Below are 15,346 nucleotides of genomic sequence, written 5' to 3' on the forward strand. Positions count from 1 at the left end.
ATTTTATAATGAGAAACCTTCAAAATTAAATACATTGTGTGCAAACATAATAATGTGCTCTTACGCAATTTGATTTCTGGCACTTTAAAGGGACATGAGACCCAAAATGTTTTTTTGTTGGTTAGGTTTATATTTAGATTTACACAGGTAAGTTCTTATTTATTTAAATAGAGTTATATTGTAATTTTAATTTAAAGTTAGGGGGGTGTTAGGTTTAGGGGTTAATAGTTTAATTAAGTGTTTTGCGATGTGGGGGTGACGGTTTAGGGGTTAATAGGCTTATTTAGTGGCGGAGATGTGGGAGGCCGGAGGTTTAGGGGTTAATAACTTTATTTATTAGCAGCGATGTCGGGGAGCAGAGGAATAGGGGTTAATAGCTTTTATTATTGTCAGCGATGTCGGGGGCGACAGATTAGGTGTTAATATCTTTATTATAGTGGTGACGATGTTGGGGTGTGGGATAATAGGGGTTAATAACTTTATTATAGTGGCGGCGATATCGGGAGCGGCAGATTAGGGGTTAATAAGTTTATTTCGGTGTCGGTGATGTCGGGGGCGACAGATTAGGGGTTAATAACTTTATTATAGTGGCAGCGATGTTGGGGGGAGCAGATTAGGGGTGTTTAGACTTGGGGTTTATGTTAGGGTGTTAGGTTTAAATGTAACTTTCTTTTCCCCATAAACATCAATGGGGTTGCGTTACGGCGATTGCCATTCCGCACGTTAGGTTTTTTTTTTAACACTCTCTCCACATTGATGTCTATGGAGGAAAGCGTGCACGAGCACGTCAAAGCAGCCCTTGGCTTCTGTGCGGTATGGAGCTTAACGCTACCATATCGCACACACAAGGAGGCTTTTCAGAAACTTGTATTGGCAGCGCTATGGAGGGTGAAATAACGCAACTTTTGTTGCATTCGTTTCGCACCCTGTTTAGCGCAAAACTCGTAATCTAGGTGATTATTAGGTACTGGTGAAACTGTTTATTACTGCATTGCACTTACAAGGATTCTAAATAAGGAAGATTTTCATATCAGGTGTAAATTACATTTTTATTTTTTTGTAATTAGCAGATAGGTGCTATATCCCACCCAAAAGGTTAAAGTTCGTTGACAATATATGAGTATGCAAATTTTCTAAACAATATTTTCTAAATATATATTCTTTTTCTTCAAGTGCTGTATTCTGCAATTGCCTCTTTCAATAGTAATAAATTATATCATCGATATTCCGCTACCGCATGACTTTTTTTTCTAAGTTCTTTAGGGTATTAAATAGCTACAAGATTGACTATAAACTACTGCTTACTGGAACACCACTTCAGAATAACTTAGAGGAACTTTTTCATCTTCTCAATTTCTTGACACCTGAAAGATTTAAGTAAGTATTTCCTCTTTTTTTTTTAATTATATGTAGAGTCATGATTTATATATTATTGCTTCTAAAAAATGTCATAATCTGGAACATTTTATGAATGCCAAGTGTTGCTGAATCCTTAGCCACATGAAGGTTTGGTAATACACATCTGAATTGTTTGTGTGCTTATTTTATATATTTTTTCTTTTCAACTAATATTCTTTCTGTTCAGCCTCTATACTTAGGGCCTATCGCCCCGTGTTTCTGGCGAGCCTGCTCTGAGGTGGCGGACAGGCATCGCTGGAAATCAACCTGATCCAATACGATCGGTTTGATTGACACCCCCTGCTAGCGGTCGATTATCCGCGAATGTGCAGGTGGCGGTATTGCACCAGCAGTTTACCAGAACTGCTGGTGCAATGATAGCGTATGTCGGAATTTATCGATGTGCAGCGGACATGATCCACAATATCGGATCATGTCCGCAAGCACGTTCTTAAAGAGGCCCCTTAATCTTGTTTTATCTGTTGGTGTAAAAGACTTTGACGTCAAGACTGTCCTTAATTTCACCGTAGACGGGTGGGGGCAGTGTAATACTTTCTAATAGGATAACATTTTGTGCTATCCAAAGCACAAATTAATTGCGTAATTTAACATAAAATAAATTAATGATAATTTGAGCAATAGACATTTAAAAACTTTATTATTAGCTAATTTTAGCTTATTTTGTGTAGAATTTTAGCTGGGTGGTGCATTAAATAGGTCCTGGGGAGAACACTGTATATATATATATATATATATATATATATATTTATTTATTTATATATATATATATATATATATATATATATATATATATACAGACAAAATACAGACAATGGCCTCTTCAGACTCGCCAGAAACAGCAGTTATGAAGCAGCGGTCACAAAGACCGCTGCTCCATAACCTGTGCGCCTGCTCTGAGCAGGCGGACAGACATCGCCGGAAATCAACCCGATCAAGTACGATCGGGTTGATTGACACCCCCCTGCTGGCGGCCTATTGGCCGCGAGTCTGCAGGGGGCGGCGTTGCACCAGCAGCTCTTGTGAGCTGCTGGTGCAATGCTGAATACGGTGAGCGTATTGCTCGCCGTATTCAGCGAGGTCTGTCGGACCTGATCCGCACTGTCGGATCAGGTCCGACAGACCTTGATAACTTGGGGCCATTGTCCAAATGAATGCAAAGTGTGTTTATATATATATATATAAATATATACATATATATATATCCATGTTTTTGTTTGAGAACTACAATGCAGTGTCTCTATAACCAGACTAAAACACTATTTTTCTTTTATCTATCTATCTATCTATCTATCTATCTATGCATCTATCTATATTTCTATCTCAAAATAGATATATAGAGATATATAAAATGTAACATCAATCGTTTTAGAAAAATATAGCAGTCTATGGTTTAATAAATCTCAGGAGTAAAAATTTCTCAAACTAACAAATTTAACAGATGCTTCAGATATTACCTGCGCTAAGAGCCAACCATTTTTCCACTGCAGAGTTCTGTAATTTCGGGCCACTACTTGCTTTTATTTCTTGTGACTGGCAGTTACAGCATCATCTATAGGATTGTCAACATCATTAAGCTCAATTGTTGCCAACTGTGGAAAATAAAACGCATGAATAATGCAAACGTAGGAGGTATTTTACGTTCTCATCAGCGATATAAGAAAAGAGATGAGTCATAAACAACGGATATTGATCTTATTGCCGTTTTCATTTTTTTTATATGTTGCATAAATACATTTCATAAATATTTAGCTTCTGTTGACTCTAAGGTTTTAAATACCTGGCATAAGTATTTTGTTTTTCAAAGATGAGGTCATTTCTTAAAATAATTCAGAATTACTAGCCAATTATCCAAAATAATTAATCCAGTAGTAAGCTCATAACAAAGACATTTTTGCAGCTGACTTTCACTCGTCTTTTTACACAATTTAAATCAACATGAGAATAATTTTCGGTAACTGATTTTGTATGGATTTTATGTGATATTGCATTGTTTGAGGACAATTATTCTAATTACCTCGCTTCTGCAATTTCTTTTTAGGGAATGGGTTTACCATCTGTGCAATGTTGAACTCATGTAGTATATATATTTTTTCTTCTTCTTTTTTTTTTTTAAATTGGCGATTGCGTTTAAAGGGATGCTAAAGCCAATTGTATTTATGCATCTGAAACGATTCACTGCATTGTAAAAGATCTGAATATGAAATAGATGTTTTAAAAGTATTTAAAAATGTTGTTTTGTTAGAAAACATTAATTTTTTTAGTGTCATGGAACACTCTGGGGCAGATTATCAAAAATTTGCTGGTTCTGACGTGGTTTTTAACGCCAACCCTTGCAGGGGCTGACGTGGTTAAATTGTCTTTAAAAAAGGGGCAGTTCCTGCGAGTGACGAGATGTCTCCTATAGAAAGTAACGGTGCTCGTTGAAAAGGCAAACTTCGCTGTGTAGGGCGAAGTAATCAGAGGGCGCACTTTAAAAATTATATCCTGCATCAAAAATAATCACATTGTAGTATCTTACAATCGCCTCTATTTTCATATGCATGTGTTTTTCTATTAAGGTATTAAGTATTTTGCATGTTTTGTCACATTTGCGAGAAAAAACAATGAGATCTTTAGGGCAGAAATGTTTAGATTATTACTCTGTGATTTGAGAAAAAAATGGCATGCACGACCATGGAAATCCCATGTTAAGACCAAATTAGCCCAATTTCTATGTGTTTTTTGCACATCCAGTGTACTTAATATACCCTATGGGGCATATTTATCAAGCTTAAATTTCTTTGGCATTTTTTGCAGCAGCATCAATTTTCCAGAAGATTTAACTAAAGAGTTCCCATCATATGATCCATTTTGCAGCACTGGGGCTTCCTAAATCCAAGGAATGAAAAATAGGGTTTGCATAAATAAAAAGAGAGAAGCGCTCAACCTGGGAACGAACAATAGCATAATAGCTTGTTCTATGGCTAGTTACCACCTTAGAAGCAGCCTCTTTTTGCTCAACATGTGCCTTTCACAGAGAAGAACTTTCCTGAAGCATATCAATCTGATCCTGACTTAACAGTATAGTCATGCCCCAAAATCCCAGGCAATCCCTCTCTGAACGAGAGAAACAGCAAAACCCCAGACGAACTTTTCGGCCTATTGTGGGCCTCGTCAGCCTCTTTTTGCTCAACATGTGCCTTTCACAGAGAAGGACTTTCCTGAAGCATATCAGTCTGATCCTGACTTAACAGTACAGTCAAGCCCCAAAATACCAGGCAATCTCTCTGAACGAGAGAAACAGCAAAACCCCAGATGTACGTTTCGGCCTATTGTTGGCCTCGTCAGCCTCTTTTTGCTCAACATGTGCCTTTCACAGAGAAAAGAGGCTGCTTCTTGGGTGGTAACTAGCCATAGAACAAGCTATTATGCTATTGTTCGTTCCCTCTTTTAATTTATGCAAATTATGACTCTTAGGGAAGTCTCCCTAAGTATGATGCGGGAATCCAGACGTGGACCCTTTACTCAGTGTGCCTAGAGGGATATGGCTGCACCTCACTGATGAGGCCCACACTAGGCCGAGACGTACGTCTGAGGTTTTGCTGTTTCCCTTGTTCAGAGAGGGATTGCCTGGTATTTTCGGGGCTGGACTGTACTGTTAAGTCAGGATTAGACTGATATGCTACAGGAAAGTTTTTCTCTGTGAAAGGCACATGTTGAGCAACAAAAGGCTGCTTCTTGGGTGGTAACTAGCCATAGAACAAGCTATTATGCTATTGTTCGTTCCCAGGTTGAGCGCTTCTCTCTTTTAATTTATGCAAATTATGACTCTTAGGGAAGGCTCCCTAAGTGTGATGCGGGAATCCAGACGTGGACCCGTTGCTCAGTGTGCCTAGAGGGATATGGCTGCACCTCACTGACAAGGCCCACATTAGGCCGAAACGTACGTCTGGGGTTTTGGTGTTTCCCTTGTTCAGAGAGGGATTGCCTGGTATTTCGGGGCTGGACTGTACTGTTAAGTCAGGATCAGACTGATATGCTACAGGAAAAAATTTCTCTGTGAAAGGCACATGTTGAGCAAAAAGAGGCTGCTTCTTGGGTGGTAACTAGCCATAGAACAAGCTATTATGTTATTGTTCGTTTCCAGGTTGAGCACTTCTCTCTTTTAATTTATGAAAAATAGGGTTTGTCAACTATATATATTTTTCATAGTTGCAACTGCTTTAAAAAACAAAACACACAAAAAAAAAAATACAAAGGGGCATATTTATCAAGCTCTAAAGACCGCTGCTCCATAACTTGTCCGCCTGCTCTGAGGCCGCGGACAGAAATCAACCTGATCGGGTTGATTGACACCCCCTGATTGGTCGCGAATCTGCAGGGGGCGGGATTGCACCAGCAATTCAGAAGAACTGCTGGTGCAATGATAAATGCTGACAGAGTATGCTGTCAGTATTTCTCGATGTGCGGCGGACATGATACGCTACTTCGTATCATGTCCGCTCGCACATTGATAAATATGCCCCTATGTATATTTAATACAATTTATTCCTGTGTAATTTACATACAAATTTTACATTTATAAAAAAATAAGATTTTTGATGAACAATTTTGTTACGATTTTTGATGCACCTTAAAGGGACAGTGAGCCCAAATTTACTCTTTCATGATTTCGAGTATGCAATTTTAAGCAACTTTCTAATTTGCTCCGATTATCAATTTTTTGTCGTTCTCTTGCTATCTTTATTTGAAAAAGAAGGAATCTAAGCTAAGGAGCCAACACATGTTTGGTTCAGAACCATGGACAACACTTGTTTATTAGTGCTGTCCAATCAGCAAGGACAACCCAGTTTGTTCACCAAAAATGGGCCGGCATCTAAACTTACATTCTTGCTTTTCAAATAAACATACCAAGAGAATGAAGAAAATTTGATAATAGGAGTAAATTAGAAAGTTGCTTAAAATTGCATGGTCTATCTGAGTCACGAAAGAAAACATTTGGGTTCAGTGTCCCTTTAACAATATATTTTTTCTGCATATTTTTGTGTGAATGGTTAAATTATTAATTTTGTATGATGTTTAATTTACACTTTTTATTGTGCACATTTGTAATGTATGCATCTTCTTCCCATAAGAAAATGCAGTATACGCCCCTTAGCGAGACACCCTGGGGCCAATTATCTATTCCTCGCCAGATCATATGTGGTTTTTCTCTCTGACCCTCGCAGGGGTTGCACTGGTGGAATTATCTTAAAAAAGGGGGCAGAGAGGCGAGAGGTCTCCTATTGGAGCTCACTGGAAATTGAATTTTTTCTGTGTAGGGCTAAGTAAGAAGTGAGCAGGAAATCCTGCAACCAATACAAATCACATTACGCTGCTGTATGTGTATAGCATCTTACAATTACATCTATTTTTGTATGCATACGAATGTTTTTATTAGGATATTAAAGCGATGGTAAACAATCTATCCTCTCACTATGGCTAACGCTTTCATCCGATAGTGCTACTCAACTGCTTTAATTTTCAATTAAAATTTTAATTTCAATAAAATGAGAGTGTAAAAGATCAAACCGGATCATAGTTTTTTCTACTCTTCCTCCATCCTCTCATGTATTTTGCCCACCATCTGAGCATCATATAGAGCGATCTCACCCACTCACCCACATACGTCACCATTGTTGCACGCTCCTGAAAAGGAGTACATCAATGCGCATGCTCATATTGATAATGTCTATAGCTACAAGTAAACAGTGAATCACGAGATCCATTATTTACTTGTAGAAGACCGCAGTGTGTGTTTTAAATAAATAAATTAGTTTTGTATTTTAGAAGAAAAATAGTTCTTTATTACTTTAATTCACTTCAAAGCTGTCTTGGCCTGACCCTACCCGCACCAGTACTTTATAAAGGGACGACAGTAGTCTGTGACATGTTCCAGCCCCCCCGCACTGTATATAGTGGTACTTTATAGTGACACTGTTTACCCCCCACCCTGTAGTAACAAGGTCTGTAATTTGCTTGCTCCACAAACATACACACACACACACATACATGCATAAATACACACACACACATAAACACCAATGGGTAAAGCAGAAACACTAACCCCTGTAGTCAGAGACACTAGTGAAGCATCACATCACACTCACATGATATCAGTGCAGGCAGTGGCAGGTCAACGTTTTTTATTGATAAAAAAAACATTTTTTTAATTTTTTTTTAAGCTGTACCCCTACCCTCGAGGGGGCCCGGTCGCAGTTGCGACCTCTGCACCCCCTGTAGTTCTGCCCCTGGTCACTTGTATTAGACTTGAAATCAAATACCCATGCGCACAAATAGTGGGAACACACACAAAGTCTGCAAAGGCGATCAGATGACTACACCAAATTGTACAACTAAATGCATGTGCATAAATAACTTCTATTTGCTTCAGCGAGCCAGATGGGCAGATTGCTGACTACCTGAAGCTTCAAACGTTTAAAAAAAAAAATAGATATCGATAAGAGGACGTTTGAAACGTTTGACTGACAGCTAATTTCGGTAGGCATAATTGACTACTTGCAGTTAATCTAGTGTATATTCAAAAGCGATAGTATTTATAATTTTTATAGTACTAAAGAGTTTCTAAAGAGTGAACTTACTGACTTTACCACCACTTTAAGTATTTTCAGTATTTTAATAAAAGCTTGCTACCTTTTCATTTGTGAGACAAAACAGTGAGAACTGAGGGGCGGAAATGTTTAGAGATTTACGCTGGGATTTGAGAGAAAATTTCATATAGGCCCATGGAACGCCCATTTTATGAAGAAAAAAAAAATTACGCTTTGTTTACAGAGATGGTGGTAGCTCTGTTTATTTTAAGAAAATTGTTTGGGACAACAGAATATAATTTACTAGAAATATAGGCGGAAGTGCAGATTTTGATCATAATAATAAGTAGTTGAATAATAGGTTAATAATTTGAATTGTTGTGGTTTACCACATATGTCATGTAAAATAACAAGTGACATTATTTTTAAGCTTGACACCTTAAATTTGTCACCAGTGTACAATACAAAAATTCACTTGCTTGTGTTTTAGGGAGTCATGAAATTCTGTATACTTTCCCTAGATAGCTAAAATAAATTTGACCAATTTGTTTAAATGAATTAATGTGATAATGTTTAGAGTTGTTATTTACATTATTTATACAATGTATGTATACAAGTAATAATGATTATCAGCCACCGATTTACAGTTTATTTTTTAAATAAATGACTTCTTGCTAGCAGATTTTTTTTTTTTTTTCCCCAGCAATCTGGAAGGTTTCTTGGAAGAGTTTGCAGACATCTCCAAGGAAGACCAAATTAAGAAACTTCATGACTTGCTGGGGCCCCACATGCTAAGGAGGCTGAAAGCAGATGTATTCAAGAACATGCCAGCCAAAACAGAATTAATAGTGCGAGTGGAGCTTAGCCAAATGCAAAAGTAAGTATGGTGAACGCTAGGAGTCTTAGACACGAAAACCTGCTAGACATCATTGTGTTGTAAATTATTTTATCTACACAGACAACGTCTGCTTAGCAGAAAATAGCTATTTTGTTTGGGGGGGAAAAAATCAACGGATAACACTGCAAAATCAGAATAAACTCTTTAAATTTGACCATTAAGCTACTTATTCCAAGCCACACGATTTGGCATTTTATATATAATCATTATTTTTTTTATTCACACCATTTTCTTTAAAAAAAGAAATAACTAGCAAATCATTATCCAGGATTGACCGAACAATATCAAATTTGGAATCTTTCATTTAAAAGGGCATAAATGTGCAAAAGGAAAATATTCGAATGTGTCAGCGCAAATGGGTTAAACACATAGTTAAAGGGAGATCCAGAGCATCAGTGCACTGCTGGGACCTTAACTGTAAACATCTGGTTAGCCAATGACAAAAGACATATGTGTGTATCCATTAATACCCAGATAGCTTCCAGTAGTACACTGCAAACAGTAAATTTGATAACTGAGGTAAATTAAAACCCCATTAAAATTGCATGCTGTATCTGAACCATGAAAGTTTAAAGTTTACTTTCACATCCATTTAACTATTTTAAAAATACATTTCAACAGTTGGCTCTTAAAGAGATATATAAGTCAGTTGTATGCTGCTTTTTAAACTGGAGATTAGTCCTTCTTTCATGCCCCCAGGTGCCAATTTTAGAGGGCACTTAAGCCCTGTATCATTGCAGGCTACTGTGAATGACATGCCCTACAACCAATTGCTTAAGAGCAGAGGGCGCTATTGCACAAGAGAGCTCTTGCCGTGGATGAATATATACGCCCCTGTCTGCCCGTGGATGATAAAGCTGTCTCTGATCATAACATAAAAAAATACACAGTAACCAAAGGGGAAAATGTCTCTCAGCTTGTGGCCAGGGCCGGTGCTAGACAAGACCAGCTACTTGCGCCCCCCCTCCAAAAAAAAATGACACAAATGTCTGAAGTAAATTATTTTTATGTTCAATTAACCATTTAATAGTGGAATCTAGACCACCTCAAACACACACTCACATACAGATTCACTCAAACACACACAGACAGACAGATTCACTCTCACACATACAGATACAGACAGACCACCTCAAACACACACTCACATACAGACAGATTAACTCAAACACACACACACTCACATAAAGACAGATTCACTCAAACACACACACACTCACATAAAGACAGATTCACTCAAACACACACACAGATTTATAGATACACACAGATTCTCACACACACAGATACAGACAGACCACCTCAAACACACACTCACATACATACAGATTCACTCAAATACACACACAGATTTATAGATACACACACAGATACAGACAGACCACCTCAAACACACACTGACAGACAGATTCACTCAAACTCAAACAAACACACACACACACTGAAATACAGACAGATTCACTCAAACACACACAAAAGTAAAAGACAACTTGATATAGATGTACAATAATAGACAGTTACTGCATTTATAGATGTACAAAGCTAAACGCTTTGGCAGAAGGGTTTTACTAGCTCTAACAATAAGCAAAATGTTTGAACATGAAGGATTCCCCACACACATACGTGGCCTGGCAAATATTGCTCCAAATTTAATCTACAAGTGGATCCTCCCTATAGGCCACATATGCTGTGTGACACACATCCTATGGTCCGTGTGCATCTGTAAACACAGTACACAACAGGCACTCATGTATACACACAATATGGGATTATAGATTACATACACACCTCTCCTAAACACACACAGTACACAACAGGCACTCATGTATACACACAATATGAGATTATAGATTACATGCATACCTCTCCTAAACACACACAATACACAACAGGCACTCATGTGTACACACAATATGAGATTATAGATTACATACACACCTCTCCTAAACACACACAGTACACAGCAGGCACTCATGTATACACAAAATATGAGATTATAGATTACATACATACCTCTCCTAAACACACACAATACACAACAGGCACTCATGTGTACACACAATATGGGATTATAGATTACATACACACCTCTCCTAAACACACACAGTACACAACAGGCACTCATGTATACACACAATATGAGATTATAGATTACATACACACCTCTCCTAAACACACACAATACACAACAGGCACTCATGTATACACACAATATGAGATTATAGATTACATACATACCTCTCCTAAACACACACAGTACACAACAGGCACTCATGTATACACACAATATGAGATTATAGATTACATACATACCTCTCCTAAACACACACAATACACAACAGGCACTCATGTATACACACAATATGAGATTATAGATTACATACACACCTCTCCTAAACACACACAATACACAACAGGCACTCATGTATACACACAATATGAGATTATAGATTACATACATACCTCTCCTAAACACACACAATACACAACAGGCACTCATGTATACACACAATATGAGATTATAGATTACATACATACCTCTCCTAAACACACACAATACACAACAGGCACTCATGTATACACACAATATGAGATTATAGATTACATCTACACCTCTCCTAAACACACACAATACACAACAGGCACTCATGTATACACACAATATGAGATTATAGATTACATACATACCTCTCCTAAACACACACAATACACAACAGGCACTCATGTATACACACAATATGAGATTATAGCAGGTTACCAATAGGTAAAAAAACATGTAATGTAATGACTTCCAAAAATACAGAGGTCACATAATATATCAAACCTGCCATTCCTCTAGGTTTTTCAGTAGCTTAGTCAATAAGCATGATCATAGATCTCACACAGATAAATACATATATAAAATTAGCCAGAAGTGAATAAGTAGAATTTTGGGAGTCAAGGGGATTATCACAATCTGTGTATATCTAGGGGCTGAGAGTTCAGGTATCTGTAGCAATCATATACATAAGGGGCTGAAAGAGTTAACAACAACAATCACATACATACAGGAGGGACCCAAATGGTTAACAACAAAATAAGACAAGGATTTTACAGAAGAGAGAACTGAACACACCAGAAGGGAAAATTGTTAGATCTATAAAGCTGGCAATGCAACAAAATAATTAACTGATAATTCACTGAGTGAGCTTCTTACACTCTGGAGGATCCGGTCCTAGGGAGGAGGCTCCAGTATACATGATCAGACAGGAAGCAGCAGATCCGTAGAGATCTATACTTCAACATTAGGGCCCTTTGCTCTCCGACTGAGCCCTGTGCTACCGGCTAAACTCCTACTAGCTGTGCTGAGAGAGAGATTCCATGACATTCCCGCTCTTGCAGGAGATACGTCATTCTGGTTATACACACAGTAAGCATCACACTAGGGAAAACATGCATTACATTTTATATAAATAATTCATTTTATTTTAGCATGCAGAAATCATGTAATGTGCATGATTAACACTGCATGCTAAATGAATATGTTTTGTTTATATAAGATGCCAAAAGTGGTACATTCAGGGCTCCACACACTGTCATGTCAGCCACCCCCTAATGACCCCTTGCACTGTGCACATCTTACACAGTGGAAATGTGGTCAAGCAGAGATTGCCATCAGTGTGCTACACCAGTCTTTGTCCTTAACTCGCCTCGCCCCCCATTGAGATGCATGCAGCGCACACATTTGGAATGGCCTGGACAACTGTTTTACTGCCTTCAGCAAACAGTTTGATTTTTACTGGCAGCCAGCTGTGCATAGTAAAAGTCAAACTGTGCTACTAGTTGCAGCTAGTTGTCAGTATACACATACTGTTCTGCACTTACCAGTGACACTGGCCTGAGTGACCCTTCCCGGTAGTGAGCAGCTTACAGGCTCCAGCTACTAAGTCAGTAGTTAACTTGCTTAGATTCCAGCTTCTTTGCAACCTGCTCTCTCGAAAGCTACCTAGCTTACGGCAGCCGCTGACTCACAGGGAAGACTAATGCCTCTAATGCCTCTCCATCAAGCACTTTGGCAAATGATGTACTGGAGTCTGTGCAACCCAGGTCATGGCCGGCTGCTCCCTAGGTGGCAGTGCACCCTAGGCGGCTGCCTAGTTTGCCTAGTGGGAGCAGCGGCCCTGCTTATGACACATCAACACTTGTAACCATTTCAGCATATAACAGTGCCTTTGTCAGAGTGGTGTGGCTAACTTTGTCCTACACGACTGTCTAATTTGTCATAAAGAAATCCGAAAGCTTATGTGATAACTTGAATTAATTTATGCACTATATGTTAGTTTTGTGTGGAACCCAGTTTAGCTCTTGCTTTTGGGTTGCAAATTGATGTAGAAGTATAAATGAGAATGTGTTAAACGATACAATATATTATACAGTTTTCTATATACAAACTCCTGGAAGAAAACATACAGTGATCATGTAAATTGTTCCTTCAGGTTTAGAAATTCTGATAAAGTAAGGAGTAAGAGAGACATTTGGAACAGAGATGGGAACAAAGAATGATACAGAAGAGAGTGGAATAATTGGAGCTCAGACTTGCAAAACATTTGTTTTACCTTGGTTTTAGTAACTTATATGAGTAAAACAGGAATATTCACTGGAATAATACCTAATGGAAGATAAAGGGGCAGATTTATCAAGCCCCATATGCATCTGTTTCTGTGCACCTCTGATTGGGCAGACAGCAGTCAGCCTGTTTAGATCCGATCAGGTTGATTGACACCCCCTGCTAGCGCGAATGTGCAGGGGGCGGCATTGTGCAAGCATTGCATGAGAAATGCTTGTGCAATGACTACTCTTGCAACAGCCACAATATGCCACATAAAATAATAGTCATTATCACACATCTTATTTTAGCAAATGTATTAAAGCATTGCATCTTATATGACAAATTTACAGTGCTTTATGTTGTTGGGGCATAACTGGTTCATTTATTAACAATTCCATTTCATATTTTTCCTTATTCTTTTTCCTTTGTATTAATTTTGACCCAGGAAGTATTACAAGTTCATATTAACTAGAAATTTTGAAGCTTTGAACTCTAAAGGAGGAGGAAACCAGGTGTCATTGCTAAATATAATGATGGACTTGAAGAAGTGCTGTAATCACCCTTACCTCTTTCCTGTTGCTGCTGTGGTGAGGATCTATACATTGTGTACAAGTTCCTATGTCTGATAGGGGGAAACTGCAGATACTAAATGGTTGTTTGTATTTGTGAAGATGTTTTTAAACTTGCAGATTCTATTAATATTATGCACTCCTATTCTACCAGACTTTATAGTCGTTGTATGGCTCATCCTTGACCTAACAGAGGTGAAACAGTTGTCAGATTTGTCTTAGTATAAATGTTTGTGTGTCTTGTGAAAGTGAAAGCTGCTTCCTATACATCTAGTGCCCCATATATGGGAGACAAGTAACAGCAATATACTGGCCACCTAATTATAATGAGCTCCTTAATATGCTCTTAGCCACACCCCTGTCACTATTACTAACCAATCAGAAAGTACATTTGAGGTTCCTCCCATTTCAGCAGTGCTCAGCATGAAGTTCATATATAAGGTTTGCCTAACAAGTGACACATAGACACCATATTAAAAGAGACTTCGTAGAGGGGATATCTAGGAGTGACTTACTGTAGCACTACTTTTCTTAAATACATATGTTAATATGAATTGATTAAACATGGAAACATTTGAGTTGGTAGGCAGATTCTGAGAGGTACTTTAAAACTCTTACAATTACTATTATACATGAAAGAAAATGATTAACTATTGAGTAAAACTATTAAAAAAGATAAAGTTCTTTATTTAGCAAAATTTAAAAATATTTTTTTTGGTATCCTTAATGTACAGTATTAGTTAATTAAAGGGACCCTGAACTATAAAACTTATTTCTCCTTAATGTGTTCCAAATTACATTTTATACTTTCAACAGAGTATTAACTGTATGATAAATTGCACCTCCATGTTTTCTTTCCATTTGAAATAGCTGGTTTTACTCATTAAATTCATCATCTGTTGTCTCAAGGGCATGCCCATAAAATGGACTGAGCCTGCAGATAAAGAAGATTTGCTAATGTTATCTATGTTTAAACAAACATCTTAAATAGTTAATTGTTGAAATGCTAATTATGGCTGTTAGTTCAATAACCACAACTAGCTATTTCAGATATCAAAATGTCTCTTTTACCTCCACTGGGAGATTAATTAGTGCTATTGTCTTTTGTTTACATAGCTTTTCTACAGAGAATACATTTGTTAAGCAGTCTTTTCAGTGCAGGTGGTAGTTTCTAGAGGCAAGAACAGCTATTTTAAATAACAAAATAAAGGTAAAAAAAACTGTAAACAAATAAGTACACTCAATCAGGTAAAATAGACCACTGGGAATACATTAAACAGGCGATTTTTTTAGAGTACATTGT

The 15,346-nt window shown here is 37.7% G+C and overlaps 1 protein-coding gene across 1 annotated transcript in view; it reads left to right on the forward strand.

Moving 5' to 3' along the window:
- Positions 1-15,346, forward strand: part of CHD5 (chromodomain helicase DNA binding protein 5) — a 584,561-nt gene that overhangs the window by 431,793 nt on the left and 137,422 nt on the right. The window contains exons 18-20 of the mRNA XM_053690398.1: positions 1,256-1,377; positions 8,692-8,865; positions 13,920-14,061. Coding sequence (XP_053546373.1) covers positions 1,256-1,377; positions 8,692-8,865; positions 13,920-14,061 — 438 coding nt within the window. The remainder of the gene's footprint in view (positions 1-1,255; positions 1,378-8,691; positions 8,866-13,919; positions 14,062-15,346) is intronic.

Source organism: Bombina bombina, chromosome 8, assembly GCF_027579735.1.
Source record: "Bombina bombina isolate aBomBom1 chromosome 8, aBomBom1.pri, whole genome shotgun sequence".
Lineage (NCBI taxonomy): Eukaryota > Metazoa > Chordata > Amphibia > Anura > Bombinatoridae > Bombina > Bombina bombina.